The sequence below is a fragment of the Struthio camelus genome, chromosome 1, assembly GCF_040807025.1.
Source record: "Struthio camelus isolate bStrCam1 chromosome 1, bStrCam1.hap1, whole genome shotgun sequence".
Lineage (NCBI taxonomy): Eukaryota > Metazoa > Chordata > Aves > Struthioniformes > Struthionidae > Struthio > Struthio camelus.
Window position 1 is genome coordinate 205282910 of NC_090942.1, and position 21790 is coordinate 205304699.

A 21790-nucleotide genomic window follows, 5' to 3' on the forward strand; every position below is an offset into this window, starting at 1 on the left:
GGAGGAGCTGTTCCATGACCTTTGCAGGGGTGGAGGTGAGGCTGACAGGCCTGTCGTTTCCTAGCTCCTCCTCCTTGCCCTTTTGTCATTGCACCCATCTACAGGACAATAGGCTCGTATAGGAAAGCTCCCTTACAACACAAAGGCTGCATCTCCACCAGAGTTTATGTCAATTTAAGCCTGTATTATTGCAGCCTCCACCTACCTTCTAGTTGCCCCTTCCTGCTCTCTCCCTTTTGGCTGTCACTGGCGCTGGTCTGATGAGCTGTACACAAGCAACCTGCCCTTATTTTTTTTTTTTTTTTTTTTTTTTTTTTACTTTTCACATCAGTGAGATGAGGCCAGGAACAGTGTTTTTGCTGGAAAACTCTCAGCAAAATTCAAGGGCCTCTCAAGGTTTAAGTGCAGTCCATCCAGCTTTCATCCAAGTGAAAAAAGCAAGCAACAACCGAGTCAGTGCCCTGCCAGCAGCCCAGCAAGGTCTGGTGGGGTCTGGTGCTCAGGCTGGAGAGAGATGTCTGTCAAGCCACTCATTAGCACCCGTTCCCCCATCCGAATAGCTCTGCGCTGGGACGTGGAACAGTGGCAGCACTTGCACACAATAGCTGGGACAGGGCTCAGACAGGCTTTCTAACAAAGCAGTATTCTCCTGATCTATTTCACACTTCTCTCCATCTCTAACACTTTTCCTCTTTGCAGTTCAGCTAAACGTTTTTCTCAGTTCCTATCTTCTTCCTTTTATAATCTGTTCCCACAGTGGCACACCCTTAATATGAGAGGGTTGTATCACCTCCCCTCCAGCAACACATCAAACCAACTGCAGAGTTACACTGAAATTTGTCATATTTTACCTGAAACAGGAGAAGTGCTCAAGGGCTTTACTTAATAAAGAACATAATACTGCACTGATATTTTGTCAGATTATCTTTGAAATATGATATAACCTCTCTTCAGAATTAATCTATTGACTGATTTCAAACTACAGATAATATTTTTACGGAATGCTTCTACTTTCTAGCATACTGAATGGTTCGTGCTGTATAGCATCTGTTTTTCTTCTTATTAATCGGATATAATTATGTTAGTTGTCATGATGAGTAAAAATTTGCTAAAATAAAAAGGAAGTCGGCTGAGGGGTCTACTCTGTTTCCTGAACTATTTTAGACAGTGTTCAATGATCTGTTACTATTTGCTACAGTATGTTGTTTAAAATCAGTACAGTTAAATAAAATTAGATACCAAACGTGTTTATAAATCTCTCATCAAAAGAAATCATTTGCAAAAGCAGGTTAGGACTGGGCGAGAGACTGAGCTCCAGGTGGAGGGGGGCTAACAAAGGGCTGCCAAAGGCAGGGGGACCCCCCCCATACCCCCACCCCGAGAACTTTTTCATGTGGGCCAGGCCTGGGGCCTTGGGCTAAGCTCGGCCAGTGCTGAGGGCCAGGCTAGAGTAGGGTTACGGCTGCACAGAGACAAAGGCTACAGCATCACAGCAGACAGTAAACCCCAAGGAAGCCAATGTTGTATGACACACACACAGGAAAAACAAGTCACTGTAGATATTAGTTGACACCTTAACTAATTCGATAAGATCATTCCTCTCCTCGTAGGTAAAATTACCAGCATTATTGCTTTAAATAATTCAGTTTGATTCTAACCTTTGGCCGATGCCAGGCTGTGAAAGAAAAGTATTCTTTCTTCGTAGGTAAGCTTGCATCTATTTTTCAAGTCTAAAAGAGTCTAAGCTCCATGATCACATACAAGTTCCTATATCAGGTACATCTTTCATTGGATCTTTTCACTTTTGAATCTTGGTGAGGTGGCTGTAGTTCTCCAAGTACTCTCTCCAAGCACACTCAATATCCTGTACAGTTGTATACTACATCGTCTTTCCCCTAAACGCATCCAGAAATCTTCATGCTTTTTAAGCATCTGTTCTAAACTCAGTACTGTGACTGTTGCATCATCCCAACTATTAGGAAATCCTGTTTTGCTTCCTGAGAGGATACATCCTTTCCAGATTCTAAACAACTCCATATGAATTAATATTAATCAATTTACACTCTCTCCTACTTTTCTTCCTACGTATTACTGCAAAAATATTTTGAAAATATTGTTTTTGAACTCCATATTTAAATCTACCTGGATGGGCTCTTTAACGGTATCTGAACTGTAATGACATTTGGTTTGTAAGGATACCTGGTTAACTGGTGAAACAAAGACAAGAAACAGAAAAGTAATAAATTGAACACAGATGCACAAACCCTAACTGGCAGTGAAAAACGGAGACAATAACAGAGACTGGGATTCGTAAGTCACAGACGGCTGGCCCACTAAAGGACCCACCTTGAAGAGGTTCACCCAGAACTTTGTAACTGTTAAAAACAAGATACAAGATCATCTCGGGTCCCATAGAAAAGAGCACACTTGTTATAGGATATTTGAAAGGGATTGTGGGAGTGTGTAGAACTTATCATGGGACGCTTTGAAGAGATTGTGGGAACGTGCAAAATAATTATGGTATGTTTAGAGGAAAGACCAACAGCAGGGAAAAGGAGGGATCAAGGGGTATTGGAGAGAAACAAGCATGGGAAAATGGAGTGGAAGGACATAAAAGGGGCCAGCCACACATAAACAAAGTGCTGGTCAATACATTTCTTGGATCAAGCTTTGCTCCTGACCACCACAGTCCATCCTATTAAACTCTATACCTAGCTATTTTTCTGTGCGAGTGTGCTTTCTGTTCTGAGTGTGTGCGTGCACGTGTGCATGTAGGTACTGTAAGTGAGCTTTAATCCGGAGTAACAGCAAGTGAGGAAAGACCAGCATCTGGAAAGACCCAAGATCCAAGCCAGTGCCTGGATAAAAGGCCTACTGTCTGGATAGGGATATTGGATGGACTTAGAGCCCATGCTATTATTCAAGGGATCTGGAATGTGCTGAGTCTGCTTATGAATCAGGGGAGTGAAGGTGCTTGTACGTTCTGCCAGCGAACTTCAGCCCTGATCAGCCAGAGAGAAGGAACAGGACTGGGCTGCCTGTGTCGTTCATGTTTACGTGGATAATGTCTGCATTTATGTGGGTGCTGTCTGTATTTATGTGGAGGCGAGCAAAGGCTCTGTTTTCTGTCAACGTGGATCTCTGTGGCCAGTCATGCGTGTACTGGGTGCATATATCTTTGGGATACACGTTCAGCCTCACTACAGCGGGACCTGTAAACTGCAACAGCAGCAGTCTCCACCTAACAGACCAGGAGGAGAAAACCCCTGGGTCTTGAAGACCACAGATTTGGCTTCTCTTAACAGTCTGCAACCTTGCATTTACAAGAATGAAATTTTACTCAGAAATTTATTGAATAAATTCCTTGGGGTAAGTACACTCAACCTGAAACTCCAAGTTATTCACTATATAAAAGGTCACCTCCATAACATTTAGTATGGAGCATTACCTCACTTAGCCCCAGAAAGAGTTAATTAAGAAATAACACTTTGGTGAGAGAACATACACAGAAGGAAATACCACAATGTACCCTCCTGATACAAACTACCTGCTTTCCCATTAACACTTGTATTTAGGGAACAGAAGACAAATCAAAGAGAGTTTCAATACAGTTCCTAAAATAGTTCCGTATTCCCTACTGAACTAAGAAAAGCAAGAACAAAACTGTGAGAGATCACATAACTTCAGTCTTCAGGTTGCATAATGCTAGTGCACCACTTCATTAACATAAGGGCCACGTAACATCTTGAGTTTCCCCACAGCAACAGCATTGCTTCCCCAGCAGTGGAAAATACCACTGTCCCCGGAAGATTCTGCAATGAGTCTCAGGGATAGAAAATACCTATTACATTTAAAATACAGACTTGAGACACAATGCTTAAAGTGCAACACCTTTTGAAACATCCCCCAAGTGATCTGAGCTCTAACTGCTGCCATATTTATAGAATCAAGGTTGCCCATCTTGTGCCAGGAAGGTACTGTCCGTACCTTGCAGTATCGGGCCTCTGAAAGGAGCATTAGTTTGCGCAGGACTACTATGCCTCCCCCCCAAAAAAAAAAAAAAAAAAATTACTTCTAGCAGTCTTCTCTGGTTGATCATCCCAAGTTGAGAGCATATTTTATTTGCTGGAAGGTGAGGTAAGAAACAAGAATTTATTCATTTTTCCTTGAGCACCAATGAGCATTTTTCTGAGCTTAGGACAGTATACAGAAAGAGGCCATTAAGCAGCAAGATGAATCCATCTCTGCAACTGTTTACTTCCCAACAAAAGGGCATTTTCAGTTGAGAACTTGAATAAAAACATGTTCTGAATACTACATTCACTTCTCCATTTATGTGGTTTATAAGGTTTACACACTTCAAAAGAGCTCAGACTCGTGCCTCTTGCTGCATTCTCATTAAATAGCCATTACTGCAGAATTCTTCTCATATCATCTTGATCAGCATCACTGCCCTTTCCCTTGTCAACTGCTAAAATCTACTTTGTTTCCAAAATTTCAGTAAGCATTAATTACATTGTAATTATACCTCGTATTTTTATCTAGTTATTTTTATCCATCACGTTTTCCACTTTTGCAGAGGAAGAAGAGAACAACAAAATGTAAGACTCATGAAGGAAAGCTAATTATAGCGTAGATGCTTTGCAAGTTTCCACAAGCCTTACGGCACTGCAACACACATCTCATCTAAACCAAGCACCTCATGAACGCACCAAAACATATCTCTAATCATACTGAAAATTCCCCTCATTTAAAGGACATTCAGAAATGGGTCTAAAAGCAATGGCCTGTGGAGACTTTCTCAAATAGTTCTGCTATTCATCAGAAAAAGTGTTTAGTGAAGAAAATTCATATTGAGTTGATAGTCATATTCATGCCCCTAAAAAGCTATTTTAAGTGTAAAGCTATACTTCAGGGAAGTTTTGATTTTTAAAAGTTCTGATTTTTCCCCAAGAACTTCAGTCTTGAAGATTATACTGAAGAAAACACACGGCAAGGGTTTTCAGTGCAAGATGACCCACAAAATGACAAGCTTTAAGATAACGCACGCTAGTTTTTCTAAATCCATTTACTTACAATCTAAATCAAAATCGGAATCCACATGCAAGATACAAAATGCCAGATGAAATAACATATGCTCTCATAGCCTTCCGTAATTTTGCTTTATATATTCTAAATCATTGTTTTAAAGGCTGTGTAGTGACTTCACGGCTTAGCACACGCTCAGTTGCAAAGGCCTTTCTGATTACAGCATGCACCTAACCATGCAGCAGACTGCTACATTAGAAAGGTATTTTCATTGCCATGGAAGTTTATGCAAAACCAAAATGCATTTGTGTTTTGGTCATCTTCTGATCTACCTATATAAGGTTTAAATAGACTCTGCATGTTTCAAAAAGTGATTTAAAGGAAGAAATGAAATGAAATAAAAATACTGCCAAACACACGTAACAGAGGGCTAAGCATCAGACGCAGTAGGAAACAAAGCAAGAAACGAACAGGAGAAAGTACAAATCAACATACAGAAGTATGAACCTTGCTGAACATGAAGAAGCAGAAGAAAGTTGAACTTGATGGAAATCTGAAGCAAATGTAGAGAGGAAAAATTTAGCTACAGCTTTTTCTATAAGCTGGAAAGGAGAAAGAGGGGCTTGTAGGATAATTCAAGATAGAGGCCCAAGAAGCAGAGCTGTCCCACCTGCTGATATAAAACACGCCAGCTGGATAGAGACAAGGTCTCTACCAGTCTACTTGGGGGAGAGAAAAGAAAACCAAGATGGGAATGAAATAATTAATGTTAATGCAGAAAGGAAAGGTGTGATGACAGAATTCATGCTGTGCCATGGTGAATGTTAGCCGACAGTGGGACACAGTGAAGTTTGGAGGAGTTTAAGAGAGGGAATCACAGTTAAGGAGACGGATTTAAGATTCTCTATAGGAAGGACTCCTGAATGCCAGTGAGGAAGTGTATAGGAAGGGATGGAAGTCTGTGACTGACAGTTTAATCTTCCCCATGAAAGAAATAGTAAAAGCCTGAGCAAAGAGATAGAAAGAACCCAATATGAAAGACTGAAGAAACCCATTGGAAAGTAAAGATTAAAAAAAAAAAGTAGTGAGAAACAGTCCTTTTTTAATAAAAGCATAGGATGGAGTAATGATAGCAAGAATACGCTCTACAGAGAAAGCGCTTTCAATTTTGGCAAATATCATGTTAGAAACGCAAGCCAAGAAACGTCTCAAGAGACGACGGGCAATAACAAAAGGAGTTTTCTGCAAACGTGCGATGGGGCTCTTCAAAAAACTCTGAGGAAGGGCCACTCTTCATTTTCATCTCCTGCACATTGCTGTACTTTTGTTCATCTTTCCTAGACAGTAAACTACAATCATTGCAATTTAATGTTCCATCTGCTCCTAAGTTACAATTTTTAAAGGCTTTGAGTCTTTGTTATATATTCTAGATTCAACATATGCCATAAGCAAGAATGAAACAGGTCTTTTAGGAAACACTGTGAAGGTGGAGGGGGAGAGGAAAAAAAAGGGTTATTTAATTTTCTGTTTGCTTTCTAAGCTGACTTTTCTATTGTTCCACAGCCTTGCTTACAAGCATCAGGCCACATCTTCCAAATGCAGTTTCGAATTTTTATTTAGCAAGCTCCTTCAGAGTATTCCCCCCAGCAGCCAGCTTATTAAGGCAAAGTCTTACTCCAGTGAAGTGGGGCCTAGGCTGCAAGCTTAGCAACAACCTAATCCTATTGAAGGACTGCCAAAACAGAGCAGCACCCCTTCCCCCAGCCAGTGACCCAGCATACTGTTAGTGGAAGAATCATTTTTACTTCAAGATATTTTTCTCTCGGTCTGGTTTCCATTATCAGACACCTGGTTCTGTTCTGCCCTTTTAAGAGATCATTCTTAAGAGATTCTTAAAAGATCTCTTTAAGACACCATTCTTGGTTCAGTTCAATCAGCATACACTAACAGCAATATTAATACATATTTAAAGGCAACACTTCTTGACACTTGAAAACCTTTATTTTCCTTTGAGCCTAATTTTCTTTCTCCAAAATTTTTCTCATAACCAATCTCTTGCACTGTGCATTGCTAAGTACAGCATCTGAAGAGCCTCTCTTCTAAATTATAATTCCCTCCTTAATCAGCTTTACCGTATTTCTCTTGTGATCATATTTTGTGTTAGCTAATTGGCATCACTCAGCACTGGCATTTCTCATTCGTAGATTTGGTATCTTCTACACATAAACAGTAACCACATTCAATAAATAAAGAACGCCATAGATCTAGGTTTCGCCTTTTATACATTTTCTGATTGATGCTGAGTATCACAGAGAAACAAAGGCAACATTTATTGCACTAGACTGGCATGAACAAGAGAGTCTTGAGTTTAAGGTCAAATCTATTAGGTTAGGTAAATGGTATTGAACCTACTGCTTATACAAAAAAAGACATAGCTCTAAAATGTTCCTGCTCAGTAGTAATATTCATGCATATACATATATGCAAAGTCTTCAAGTTTCATCAATAAAATTTCTGGAAATACGTAATTATTATTCTACTAAAGTGTCTCGTAAAACATCATCTCCTAACACTAAAGGGGGGACTCTAAGGTGCATACTTAGGTTTTCCAGGCATAACAAACATCTACAGGTCAGTATGCTGTGCTACAGAAACTGATCTTTACGATCAGAATTATTATATTAAGAATATTGTATTTTAAAACATTTTTCCCCTCTTGTCAAATAACTGCAACTGAGCAATATAACAACCTAGCGATAATTTAAAACATCTTCAACCTGGAAGCTTAATTGATATATTTAATTCAATTCTCTGGCTTTCAGCAGTCAGTCTCTATGAATTTAACTTCTGCTGAGGTCACGTACAACATATCTACATTGCTCTTGCTTCTACAGCACATATCTAAGTCCTAAAATGTTTTGCCCTGTTCCCATCATATAGCAGAGAATTTCTCACATTTTACATCATCCAAGACTAGGAATTTCAGACTCACAAAATCACGGATTTTGTAGGGCACTGCTTGCATAAGTACTTGCTCTTGAGGTATTACTCTGAGTCGTGGACTGCCATGGGACTTCTCTAAATTGAATTCAGTAGTTACAGGACTAATTCCATTAAATAAAACTCAACATGAGGAATCTATTAACCATATGCCCAACTCAGTCCCATCCAAGTCAACGCTTAAAGATATATGCAAAAGTCCATTTTGATTCAGCATTCACTTAAACTAAAATCCATCCACCATCTAGTTCAATGTGTTATCATCCATCAGTGATGGGACTTTCCTCACCGAATTCTCTGGGAGCATCCAGCAGCTCACTGTACATCTGCGAGAGCATAAGCAACTTAACCATGTCTTGCAGGCAAAAAAAACACAGACAGAGCAGGTAAGTGACTTGCTTAAGGACTTCCCACCAGTCAATACCACAGCCAGAAACATGCCAAAATTTCCGTCTTTTGGTTTCGTCTTTAACCGATCAGGTCGTGCTGCTTTTACGTTTCTCGTCTGTTACATACACACAGCTGAGATAGGAACCTTAGTTAGACAGAAAAAGTATGTGGACGCCTCACCGTACGGTTCCATCCAAGCAAATAAGTCTGCTACCCACTGTCTGCTCTGGATCATGGAACAGAAGCACTTTATTCAGTGACATATGAAAAGGCACTAAGCCATCCCTACTTACCCAAAATCTGAAGTCATGAAAATAGGATAAGAAGAAAAAGCCTCCTATACTTTGCTGCTTTCACATCCATTGTTAGTAATAGCCTTTAACCTCCGTCAGCCTTCCTCCTCTCCCTCCAGATGAGGCTAAAAAATAACCCCTACTGCTGGTCCGCGGAGGTTGCGCACCCAAGCAAACTTTAACCAGCCTGTTCAGACAATGATCAGGCACCTGATTAAGTTTAGCCAATACAGTCACGCCGTGTCATTCGGGTAGTCACCCTCCCCTAGCGTCACAGATCATAGGCAAAGATTCGATCTACACTAAGTACCTGCCATTGAGTAATTCTGTATCTTTTGAGAAGGGAAACCTTATGAGGTGGGTGAACATCATTGGGGAGTCAATGTGAAAGTGTAATTCTTTTACTGTTAGCCAATTCAAGTTGCTAGATAATGGCGTTTCTCTTGATGCAGTCTTAAGACATCTCTTCCCAAATCCTATCCTGTTTCCTAGCATTCTTTTGAAAATGAAAAATTGACTTGCCCCACTAACAAGTGCAACAAATTTAGGAAAAAAATATTAGTGATAAACCAAAGGCTCAAATAAAAAAACAATATTCTAATTTATCTAATGTTACTTATTTATCTACTCTCTCTAAATTATGTCAAGGAACTTCTCCTCCCTTATAGCGTGAATTTAATTACATATTTTCTATTAAAATTTTTTGAATACCATCTTCCCCACATAACAACAACATAGCTTCTTCATAGGTGCCTGGAAGGGTGGACCTTCTGATCACCAGACCAGATTAAGATCACTCAAGAGAAAGGAGGTACCACTCCCCTCTGCTTGGACCAGCCAAAAGAGCAAGACTTCACGTATTTTCCTAACTGCAACTATTACATCTACTTCCTAAGCCGCAAGAGTCAACTGCCAAGAAACCTAGACATAAAGGACAGCTTAGTAATAAGGTACAGTAACATAAACATACTCAAGCTGCACAGCAGCCCTACCTTATATAACCACTGGAGTGGTTTGCTAATTTATAAGTAAAATGAATTGGCATCTCAAACCTGAATGCCTTCTAGAATCAGGGTTGAGGACCACCTTCAATCATAGGTTAGTAAGATAACGCAGGCAAACTAGGGTATGCAGAGGGGAATCCTGCATTCTCATCTGTCATCTTCCTGCTATTTCTGTCTCTTAAATTTCATGTCCTTTAAGTATGCAGAAGTGAAAATTTAGGATACTAAGCAGTTTGTAAAATCATTTCACAAATTAAATCACAACCAAGAAATTGAATACTTCATCATGTATAAAGAACTTATCGTATGAAGCATTTTTCACCTCAAATTTTTAAACCAGAGATAAAGAATCTGAATTTGCATGCAATGACTGAAGGCAATAAGGTAGTCCTGAAAACCAGAGACGTTTCGCAGTCCCTCAGACAGAAGCCTATTTTTTTCTTTTGTCAATAGTACATGCATTTCTTTTATTTCTTTTCATAAAGGATAATAATTAGGTGGAGTGTAAAAAACAAATCGTCTCTTTATGCAATAAGGGAGGTTATAACTAACTTGAAATTTTCCATAATTAAAAAAGAGTATTTATGTTGTGGCATGTCCTGTTTGTCTGTCTCACTTTCAAAAAGAGACATTTCTCTTCACAGCATCTCTACAGCTACAATAATTTTTAAAAATGCAAGTAAGCGATCAATGTCACTTGGTCTCCTTGGCATTATAAAGATGAAGGTGCATTAAGGGACCAACTGATGAAGTATTTAATCATTACAGTTTGATGACAGATATACAAAAGCTTCACTCAAAGTATATGAATTTGTCACTAAAAAGTAGATTGATTGGGAAGCTATAAATCAATCAGTCCTTCCCTGTTTATTGTGCCGCATTCTTGAAAACTAATAGTAGTTTCCTATAAACACTGACTATAATTTCACCTTCAGTAAAGAAAACGTGATTTCTTTGCAGCCACTTTCAAATATAACACTTTGTTAACGGAAAAATTAGGTAAGATTTTCACAGACCTCAAACAACTGTTACAGGACTATAGGGATAGATTTTCAAATTAAGTGTATTAAGTATGACTTGACTATAGATGGAATACTTCAGTGCGTAAACATAACTTGAAGCTTTCACAAATCCTCTCCAAATTATTTTCTTCAAATATAAATCTTAACTCACACCAGAACACCCAGCACTAATCAGTAGTGATTTAGTGGATCTAGTCAAACTGAACAAAGTCAGCATTTACAGAGCAGGGCAATAAAACAACGCTTAAAAACGCTTTGGAAATTAGAAACTCCGAGTATAAAACAGACCTTTAATAACGCATGGTCCCAGGATCTAGCATGCATCCGTTATCTGAATAAATTCAAGCCCTTCCACAGTGACTACCAGAATGGTCACTGAACATTAAAGAGATCTGGCTGTGTACCGCACACCTGGTACCTAGTAAGGTTAGAAAACTCTGCTTTGGACAATGACCAAAAAAAAAAAAAAAAAAAGAAAAAGAAAAAAAAAAGAAAACCCTACACCACTGATGAGTTTAAACAAACAAGCTTGCACACACTTACTTCTTAATATATTTAGGTACGTATCCCTACTGAGCTATTCAAACATACCGCAGCATCTAGTTCTGCACTTCAGTAATTGAGAAAATCAACTTACCCTGTGTTTTTCTTTAATCTTCTTCCTGTATTCTTCTTTGTCAAATTTGTCTTCTTCCCGCAGTATCTCTTTCACTTTATCTAAGTTAATACCACTGGCGTCATCTTCCTCATCTGCTTTTGCCAAACTGGATTTTTGCACAGGCGGCCACTGCTGCACTAACTAAATCAGGCATAACAACAACAAAAAAAGCAATGAAGAGAAATGCTTTTCCAACACCAAAGTTTCAATGTCCTAAGCAATCCAATACATAGCCATACATTACTTTTCTAGACTAAATAAAAACGCCATTTGCAAAGAAAAACAAAACATTCGTACAGTAGAAACTCAGATATCATATTTAACATTTTAGATAGATTACGTTCAGTCAAAAATAAAGCTCTGAAAATAAAGTCTCGACTACACCATTTTACGATTTAATGGATTCATTTGATCTTTTTCCTCTATTTTTCCTCACTTTACCAACGACACAAATAATTTATAATCCTGTTAGTCACTTTGTGGAAAAAAACCACTGTATTTGCTGTCAAGAAAATACTCTCCACAATAAACACAACACAACAGAACATGGTAGATTTAAACAGTAGGCCTCCATGTAAACAACCAATGTTCCAACATATTAACCGAAATAAAAATGAGAGAGAAGCCTTCATCACATAGCGCGTAGAAAAAAAAAGTGACTGCAGGGTCATGTTTTCTGGTAAAGCAGGAGGGCAAACGTAAAGCCTTCTACTGGCTTTAGTACCAAAACTGGATTAGAAATGCTTGAAGATTCAAGCTTGATTTGTGGATAACAAGCTGAACACACTCAACTTAAATATCTTAAATATCACTTAAATATCTGGAACTCCAGTGTGAAGACAAGGACTAAGTAAGAATTAATCAAAAAAAAAATATACACACACACACACACACACAGATATATATCTATCTTATGACCTCACAGCTTCTACCTAATTGTATGAGCAGTAGTTCTTTTGAGGGTAGTCTGTGAAAAATCATTCTTGCTTATGGATTTGTAGAGTAGGAATTCTTAAAAAGAAACGGCATATGACAGAAAATATAGGATACCTTTCAAATAGTTTGTATAACAGGCAAAAACATATTTAGGATGCTGTAACGCACATTAGGTGTTATTTACCTGGGACCTGATGATCCCAAGTCAAACCTACTGTTTCTACTTCCTTTCATAAAAAGGGGTTTGTGTACTTACATTAAGACGACACTTTTCTTAAGAAGTTTTATTTTTTATCAAAGAGAAGGATGTGGAATAGCACAGTACAACTTTAAAGGACAGTTTCAAACAGCTCAGTAAAAAAGCACAAATAATTTCTGTAGATGCACAGTTTATGTTTCCTTAAGTGACTCAACCCTCTTCTCTATTGTGCTACTTTTGTAAGTACAATCCCTGTGCTAACTTCTAGTCTGGACGCTCGCTCATTTTTACTCCATTGCACGGACACATAAAACACCTGCTTATCGACCATCAAGACTAATTTAAATTTGAATGCTTTGCTCCTCCACAGGCTCACCTCGCAAAAACAGTTCCGAATTTTTAAAAAAAAAAGGTAATCCCATTTTCAGAAATTCTTCTATCCAAGTTTAAGAACAAAAGCGAACCCCCCACAAAAACATCTAACAGTCTTTCACCTTTACCTGATAAATTGGGCTCAGATAAGACTATAATTAATGGGCCAGAGTTACGTGTATTAAAAAGAAGACATTTACGTGCAATTAAAATACCTGTGAAGTAGCCAGTCAGATACACAACTGATCACTCACAAATCCAGGTGCATCAAAAAACAAAGACTGTACTATCCGATATTTTGAATAGTGTGTTACTACAACTACAATCATCCTTCATGAAAATTCATGAATAAGTTCTACTGCAATGTCTTAATTACATAAAATGATAAATCAGCTGAATGTTGCAGAAATATTCTTCAATCGTTTGCTAAAAAATTGAAGCAAAGAACGTCTGGTAGCCATTAGACAGGTACCATTTCTACAATATTCAGGTTCCCCACATTCTCCCCCTGCGCCCCCCAACGACTAAAATAGTTCAACAACTTTATTTCTTCCAATAAAGAAAAAGGGGGAAAAAGGCATTTGAATTTCAGCTTATTTAGAATATATTTGGTATTTTCCTCTGAAAAATCCTTATAAGTAACTGAGCAATTCATCTTTGGCAGGAGTATGTAGACAGAGAGAACCACAGGCAATCCTGAATCACAGGCTTTCCCAACACTTAAATCCAAATACACCTACGCGTATTCAAAGTAAAACTTACAGATTATCTTGTGGAGTGTCATCACAACATTTTCCATTTACAATCAAATAAAAATTAAGCTAAGCTTTGAACATTCATTTATTAATTTCATTTTTCCTTCCCTTTTTGCTTACTTCTATATATGAGCGTATGTGCCTGTGTAATCGTATGTTTATATGTTTGTGGGGATTCTTCTCATGGTCTCCTCGTGATGTCCAGTGCTCCATGCAAATGGATGGGAAACACCAGTATAAAAGTGTCTTACAAACCCAAATACAGACTTCTTTCTCCCCTGATCAGGGATGATTATATGACAACTTTACTTCAAAACATCAGTTTAATATGAGTTATTTGGAAAAGTACGTAATCTATAACTAGATATAAATATTTAAGTATGAATAATCTAAATATTGCACGTACATTTCAGAGATGAGATGACTAGTTCTGAATAACCAATATCATCTGATTATACCATTTCTAATCAACTAGGTAACCTCTCAAAGCTTTTATATTTCATCAAACAACAGTAATAATATGGCTATGCTCCCTTCACCCCTAATATAATATACTTTAGAAATACCCCGTTGTCAGGTCACAAAAACAAGTGAAATTTGTAAAGGTGACACCTCTGTTAGTCTAGACTTTACTGAAATTAATCCAGAGAAGGAAAAAAATATTACTATTTTAATACTGGAAATGGAAAAACAATGTACGCAGCATCTGAAGCTGTGAAAGCAAACATCAGAAAAGTTTGCGTAGCGTGCAGATTTTATTGCGAGGTTATCACCACAACAAAATCCTAGAGTGACTAGCAATTTACAATAGTTCCTCTCTGTTACAAAAATCAATACATTTTTCCAGGGCCTATCAAAAGATCCAGTTAAATTACTGGCAAATTTCAATGCCCTGCTACATCAGCACCAGTTGGTAGACCCCTGGCGCTCCCCCTTAGCTTTTCTGACAACACTTTCAAACTAGAAATAGCGAATGTTGGAAAGAAAGCCGGGACTCTCTCTAATTCCAATATATTCACTCAAGTCTATGGGGAAGCAAGCAAGCAAGCGTCTGCAGGAAAGTCAGGTTACACTTCTGTAAGGAAGAATAGGATCTTTATTCCACCTGCAATTGGATTTAACAGGCAGGAAAGAGATAGAGTTGGATACATATGCTAACAACTCTCATACAAATATGTACATAGCATGTGAGCAGAGGTCAGTACTCAGCACTTCTTTTTTTCCCCTCAGTGGAACTGAATTTAAATGCAAGCTGAACTGTTTTGCAGAACTGAACCCAGTTACGAAAACCACATGCTTCTGAAAACTATATTATCTTTTCATACATCTATAAAACTATAGGTATATTTGTCTTTATAAAAACCATAAATTCAGACCCCACCAAAATACAGTTTATTTTGAATTGATCTTACCTCTCCGTCTTCAGTAAAGACTATTTTTGTGTTGACTTTAAATTTCTTCTTTAAGATTTTTTTGGCTTCTTGTGTTTTAGTTGCTTTTTTCTTCACCTTTGAGTTTGAGGCATTCTGCATAAAAGAAGAAATGAGATTTCTTATGTTCTGTTGTTACTGTTGTTCGGTTTGTTCTTCACACTTTAATATATGCATTTCCTTTTAAGAAAAGGATAATTCCTAAAACATATGAATGTGAGTATGAGGTCCAATAAAAATCAGCCAAAATGCCTTTTCATAGCCTGCCTTAACCAGGTCATAAAAAAAAAAACAAAAACACCCCCCCCTCAAAAAAAAAACACTGCTTTATTCTCTTAAAAAAAAAAAAAAAAAGTCAGCGTAACTTATCTCCTACCAGCAGCAAGGCACCTATCTCATCCAAATCTCACAAGCCTATTTGGAACAATGGCACTGGATTTAGTAACTGATGCTGTCAGCTAACAAGTCTTGTCACATAGGAGATCCAGCATGACTGGCTGGAGCCACTAGCCACAACGGTAAGCACAACTGCTCCGATACCACTTCCGTGCAGCTTGCGATGAGGGCGTACGCAGACGTTGCGGCACACCAGCTTGAGTTACTCCTGCATCAACAAAGGGAACAAGCGCTCTTGCAAAAACCTTCCTCTTTCCTAACTCTTGCTCATTGCAATCCCATCACAGGGTAACAAGTAAGTTCTAGAAGTGACTTAGTGAACTCAGCATTAAACAACATTCAAAATTACCAAACCTATCAGCATCCTACGAAAACTTTATAAATGAAGCACAAAATGCCAAAGACACCAGGGAAACTAATCAGAGTCAGCAGAAATTGTGAAATTCACAGGCTTTGATACCATTTCCAACAGGCTGAGGTTGTTCTCTGCTCGCTACCAAGGAAAAAGCAAAACTGTCCAGAAACTGCAAGTAGCACAATCAGGATCCCTGCGTAAAATTCTCTGATCATGAAGTTACATTTACTTTCCTTGTGTGCAATGTTGTTGTTGGAAAGAAAGCAGAAGGTCGAGGCTGGTTTTGACAAAAAAGAGGATTTATCCAGAGTATTTTTGCATTTGGGAGGTAATTTACAACTGTAGGATGAGCATTTCAATGTTAAATGCAGTAGAAAAGAAACTAATGTCAAGTCCATAGATGGTCCCACATAGGTTTCGCAGAGCCATACATCTTGTGGTAACATCAAAACACCATGGAAACAAAGAACGTGGATGTTCCTGACCTCCAGCGCTTCTCCAGAACCCTGCCTTCAAGAACAAAAGCCATACGTATGCAGGCATCAAACAGCATACGATGCAGAGAGCAGCAATAACTGCCGTTGCAGCAAGTGTTTTATAGCAAAAGACGTCCCACGGGTATACACGCAGACTCATTAGGAGAAGACACATAACCCACTCATTGTCCTGTGAAGACTGCAAAGCTCTACTATTCAGCAAAAAGTGGCTGCCTGGAGAAACAGCATAAACTGCTGATAAATAATACAAGTGATCAAATCAAACCAGAGAGAAAAAGGAAAATATGAACTTACAGAAAACAGTAACTGTAGCAGCACTTATGATCCAAGTATTGCCATACCACTTTTTGTTGCACTATGCAGCTACTACTAAGGAGTGCTGCACACACATCTTTAATAGCTCAGAAAGCTGTGCTGCTCCCTCACTCCTGTTGCTTACCTTATAAACACAAACTGTTTGAGCATCTACACGAGCAAAATCTCTTACCTTACAACATGAGCTACTTCACAGAACAATAGGAATTGTCCAGAGAAGAATTTAAAGAGTTGGTTACTTCAAGCTTAAGGAGTAACGTTTCTCACTAACATAACATTTTCTTTTACCATTTGCTTAGGTCTTTGTTTTTTTAATCTTCTTCCCTTTTCGCACTACCAGGATTATTAATTAGTACCAGCATAAAATAATGTAAAAAAGGACTGAATGCTTTAAATTGGCACATCAGTCTTCTGTAAGGTTATTTTTAAATGTGTAACTGCACCTTAATTGTTTGCATTTCTCAAAATAAGAGTTTTTCTTCCAGCTAAAGAATACAAATATTCAGTGGGTTGATTCTCCTAGCATGCACACATAGGCAGTATTTTCAGTTGTACCACTTTCTTCCTCCCTTTGCCAAAATCTCCAAACAAACAGGAAAAAGAGGGGGCGGAAATGAGTGGGACACTAAATTCCCCCACCATACACTTAACAAGCATAGTATAAGATCACTGTACAAATTCTGCACATTTACGAAATGCAGCATTCATGAAAGGTAAGAGATTGGATTACTATTTATTCAAAAATCATATACAGAAAATAATATTAGTATGAACTTCTCCACACTCCACAGATTAATAATCCGAATTTTCTATTGGGATGCTCTTGTTGCTTTGCTAAACTGAATGCACTTAAATATGTCTGAGCCGGGGCACCGTGGGCTCCTGCAACCAGCTGCAGCTTTGGTGCATGACAGATTGCCTGCACCAGGCTCGGTCCCTGGCCTCCTCCATCCAGGGCACCCCGCACCCCTGTCCCACCAAGCCCTGCCATTCATGCCCAGTGCACGGCCCTCACCCACGGTCCCAATGCCACCATTTGACCCTGCACTTGAACTGCTACATTAAAGCATCCCTTCCCCATCAAGGCAAGCTCCAATTTATCCACTGGAAGTAGTATCTTCCAGTGAACACGAGTGAATTTAAAGGAAAAACTTCTTCACTGTGAGGGTGACAGAGCAGTGGAACAGGTTGCCCAGAGAGGTTGTGGAGTCTCCTTCTCTGGAGACATTCAAAACCCGCCTGGACGTGATCCTCAGAAATATGCTCTAGAGGACGCTGCTGGAGCAGGGGGGTTGGACTAGATGATGTCCAGAGGTGCCTTCCAACCTCAACCATTCTGTGATTCTGTGAAAGTTTCTGCTGTTGGCTAGACTTTGCTCCTAAAGCCAGATCAAGGCTTGGGCTCACTAGAAAACACTGCATATTAAAACCTGCTCTACTAATATCGATCACAGTAAATCTATTTCCAAAGCTGAACTATACCATCAAAGCAGACAAATGAGAACAAAAGCGGGAATACATGAAGGGATTTAAGGCACGGGTTTAGGTTGCTATTAGATGTTAAAGAGAATCTCAGGTTGAACTCGAGCTGTTAACACAAGTTACAAACCACAGCTGGTGTACGCTTGCCTGGCAACGAGAAGAGGCTACCTCGTGTTAACCAACGTATACTAAGAACACTTTGCCCTATACTCAATATAAACAGGCACTTAAGTCTCAGGCTTTCTTTTATAAAGAAGTGGTAACAATTGAACTATCGAACAAGATTAAAGTAAGAATCAATCTCTTTAAAATGCTATATAACTAGAAGTTAGTCACACAAGAGCTTATCAAAATATCATTACACGTGGGCTCAGCAGGATTTTCTATTATTACTAATCAAAAGCCTAAATTTCCTTCTCCTTTCGCACATGCACATGCTAGATGTTTTCCTGGATTAGTTAATGAGTTAGAATAAAAATTAGCTCTTAGCAGCTGAGAAAATCCAAATGCTTTGTTATATAAGCAGAAGCAATGGAGCTAATAAACAAGTTCTTTTTTATTTTTCTTGACAGAAAACCAGGTTTGTTTGTTTTTAAGAGATCAGATATTCTTAGCTAAGGCTCTATGAAAAAAAGTTTTCTAACTGAAGACACTAGCAAGTTTAAAACCTCTGATTTTCCTACCTTTCAATTACAATTTTTGCTGAGAAAATATTTCTTGCTTGGAGTATAGATTAGAAAATGGGTGACATCCTCAATCTGCTTCTCCTGTCTAAAAACTTATTTAATGCAATTATTAAACTACACTATTCTAACCATTTCCATAAATTACGTTTAATTGGTGCGGGGAGTAAAGACAGTGCATCAGAAACAGAAGTATCAGTACATTTTGCTATTCTAATAAGGACTGGCTTTCCATACTAATAAAATTTATGAAGTAAATAGTGTGGACTTTGAGTATATAATCCTCAATAACTCAAAATCAAAGCCCTTACGTCTCTAACTGTACCCGAGGCAAATGCGTTTGCTTTGGACATTGTGCTTTGAGTGTTACGAATCATGAAATGTAAAGGTTGCTCGTTTCTAACTATGATTTTCTTTTTAATTTCAACTCAACTAGCCTGTGAAAGCAAACACAGTATATTCACTACAGCAGTGTCTAAAGACAGGACTAAATTATCGTAGCAGAGTAAAATATCAGTAGAAAAAAATTATAATCACTTCTTCCTTCTCATTGGCTACAAAAAGTGTTACTGCTTTTTTTTTTTTTTTTTTGGGGGGGGGGGGTAAGAGTTTTTCCCCTTATACCTTAGAATTATTAGGAAGAACGGTCATGTACTTGGAAATTTTTTTTCAGTCTCTTCCAACACTATTATATTACTTTTACCCAGAATTCAACAGCAACTGCCTCTGAGAAACAAAACTGATTTGGCACCCAGTTTCACACAGTTGTTTTTGTACTTCTTCAGCAAGTACCCGTACTAGGAGCAAGCATAAGCACATGCATGTTATCACCCAGCAGCTGGATCCTCCAGTCAAACGGCTTAGTTCAGCCTCAGAGGTCATTCTTCACAGAACGAGCCACGGTCTTGTCAAATTAAAGCTACCAAATCTTAGACACGGAGAAGGGCTGTCTTCACCTTTGTGCCTTGCATTGCATACTGATATTGCCTTCACCTGATAATTGCTACTAAAATTGTAGAAAATTCGGTCTCCTCCCACCACTAGTCTAACACAGCCTAAGCAAAAGCATTACTTCTTAATCCCATAAACCTTCAAAACTCCGACTATGACACTTAGATTAGTGACCAAAGAGAGGGTTAGAGGGTGGAGGGGTTCTCACTCCTGCTCCCAGACATCCGGCCATAGAAGCAGCAGTGAGATGCCAAACGTCACACCACCGTACACCATTGCAGAGCATGAGAGGGAAAAATATCAAGAGAAGCAAAATGTGATCAGTTTGAAGTCTAGTCTATATCACTTCAAGTATCCAGAAAATTCAAAAAAATTTCCCCTTAATAATACTATTGTACTCAACTAGCCATTTGTCTGTCGAATAGCAAGAAGCAGGGAAGCTGAAAAGTGGGGCCTCAGGATGCAACAGGGCCACACATGCCGCTTTCCTTCGTGGTCTGTGGTAGCTAGATGGTCTCTGTTTCACTCTCAGGCCCACATTTTTACAACAACAGCTCTTGTGTTGTCCTTCCCTATTTCTCCTGACTGCTCACAAGCCACAGGCTGCTTTGAACCATCTTCAACCAGAGCAACCTGAATCCACTGAGAAGCAGCAGTACAAAACAACACAAAGTTCTTCAAGCCATCCTTCCATTTCCCACAGCACAGCTCCTCAACCCTTCCCTGGAAAAAGAAACTTCTCTTTTTAAAATTATTTTTAAAAGGTCATCTAAGCAAGGCTAATTTGGTTTTGATGAAGTATTCTTCCTTTTTTTTTTTTTTAATTAAATCTTAAGGAAGGAGAAAGAGGAGCCAACAAGTGGATCCATGCACAGTATTTCTCTCCAATCAGAGACAAAAACCCAGGTAACTCATTAGAACAGAAAGTTTTATTTAATAACTCTTCAAAGATAAATCTTGCTCCAATTTCTCGCTGGTACTACATAATGGCATTTCTCTAGAACACTTCTAAATCACCGAAAACATTTCATAAAACTTTCTACTGAATTATTACACTTTTTGTATTAGTGAAAGCATACTTCACAAGACTCTTTGCTGTTCATTTCAACAACTGCTATCAAAATTTAAAATTGGGATCCTGAGCAAAAGCTAAGTAGTAAAGATTGAATTTCTCTTTCCAACAGTCAATCAAAAATCAAGAATGCTGGTAGCAAAATTTATATTAATGAACTTATTGTATGAATCACGAGAGGCATGATGAACTTAGAAATCATAACTATCTGAAAACTGACACTTCTGGTACAAAAAAAACCCATCATGTTGTGCTGAGGATGTTCATCACAACTATCATGGCAACACATAGCGCCTGAGGGGGCTCCACCAGCAGCACTGCACTTTGAACTATGATTTCAGATTAGAGAAAGGACTCTTCTTTTCTTTTCTTTTCTTTTTTTTTTTAGCTTATTCATGTTAACAGGTTTACTGCTTCTGCTTTAAACATCTCCTCTTCTTTCTTTACAGTTAATTTAGAAATGCCTGGGTATCATTCCTATTCCTGAAATTCTTTTTAAAAGGGAACTCCAATATCCTCATTGCATTATATATCAGCTACAAATCTAAACCCTATCTTGGGGAAAAAAAAAAAAAGGGGGGGGGGGGGGAGGGAGGCATTGTCTGTGCCCTTCCATCCCTCAGGAAATTTTCACTGCTTTCATTTGCTGGGGAAAAAAAGAGGATTAATGTTTTAGCTTGATATAAAGTACCATGATCCTAGAAAAAACTACGAACAAGCAGCACTGTACAATCATGTTTCATGGTTTTCTTCCGTCTCCTCGCCCTTCGGGTTCCTCCTCCTTTTTGTGTGTGTGTGGGGGGGGGGGGGGGTATTTGAAATATATCCATGACTTCTCCATAAAACAGGAAGAATTTCAAGAACATTTTAGTGAAGGGCTGAACTCCCCCATTCCACAAAACAAACAGTTGATTTGATTACTATAAATTATATATATCATAAACACGACTCT

The 21790-nt window shown here is 38.5% G+C and overlaps 1 protein-coding gene across 3 annotated transcripts in view; it reads right to left on the reverse strand.

Annotated features, from left to right (window-relative positions):
* DDX10 (DEAD-box helicase 10) overlaps positions 1 to 21790 on the reverse strand; it is a 206030-nt gene that overhangs the window by 74556 nt on the left and 109684 nt on the right. For all 3 annotated transcript variants that reach the window (XM_068930311.1, XM_068930313.1, XM_068930312.1), the window contains exons 14-15: positions 15070 to 15183; positions 11375 to 11536 (exon numbers count right to left, since the gene is read on the reverse strand). In XM_068930311.1, coding sequence (XP_068786412.1) covers positions 11375 to 11536; positions 15070 to 15183 — 276 coding nt within the window. The remainder of the gene's footprint in view (positions 1 to 11374; positions 11537 to 15069; positions 15184 to 21790) is intronic.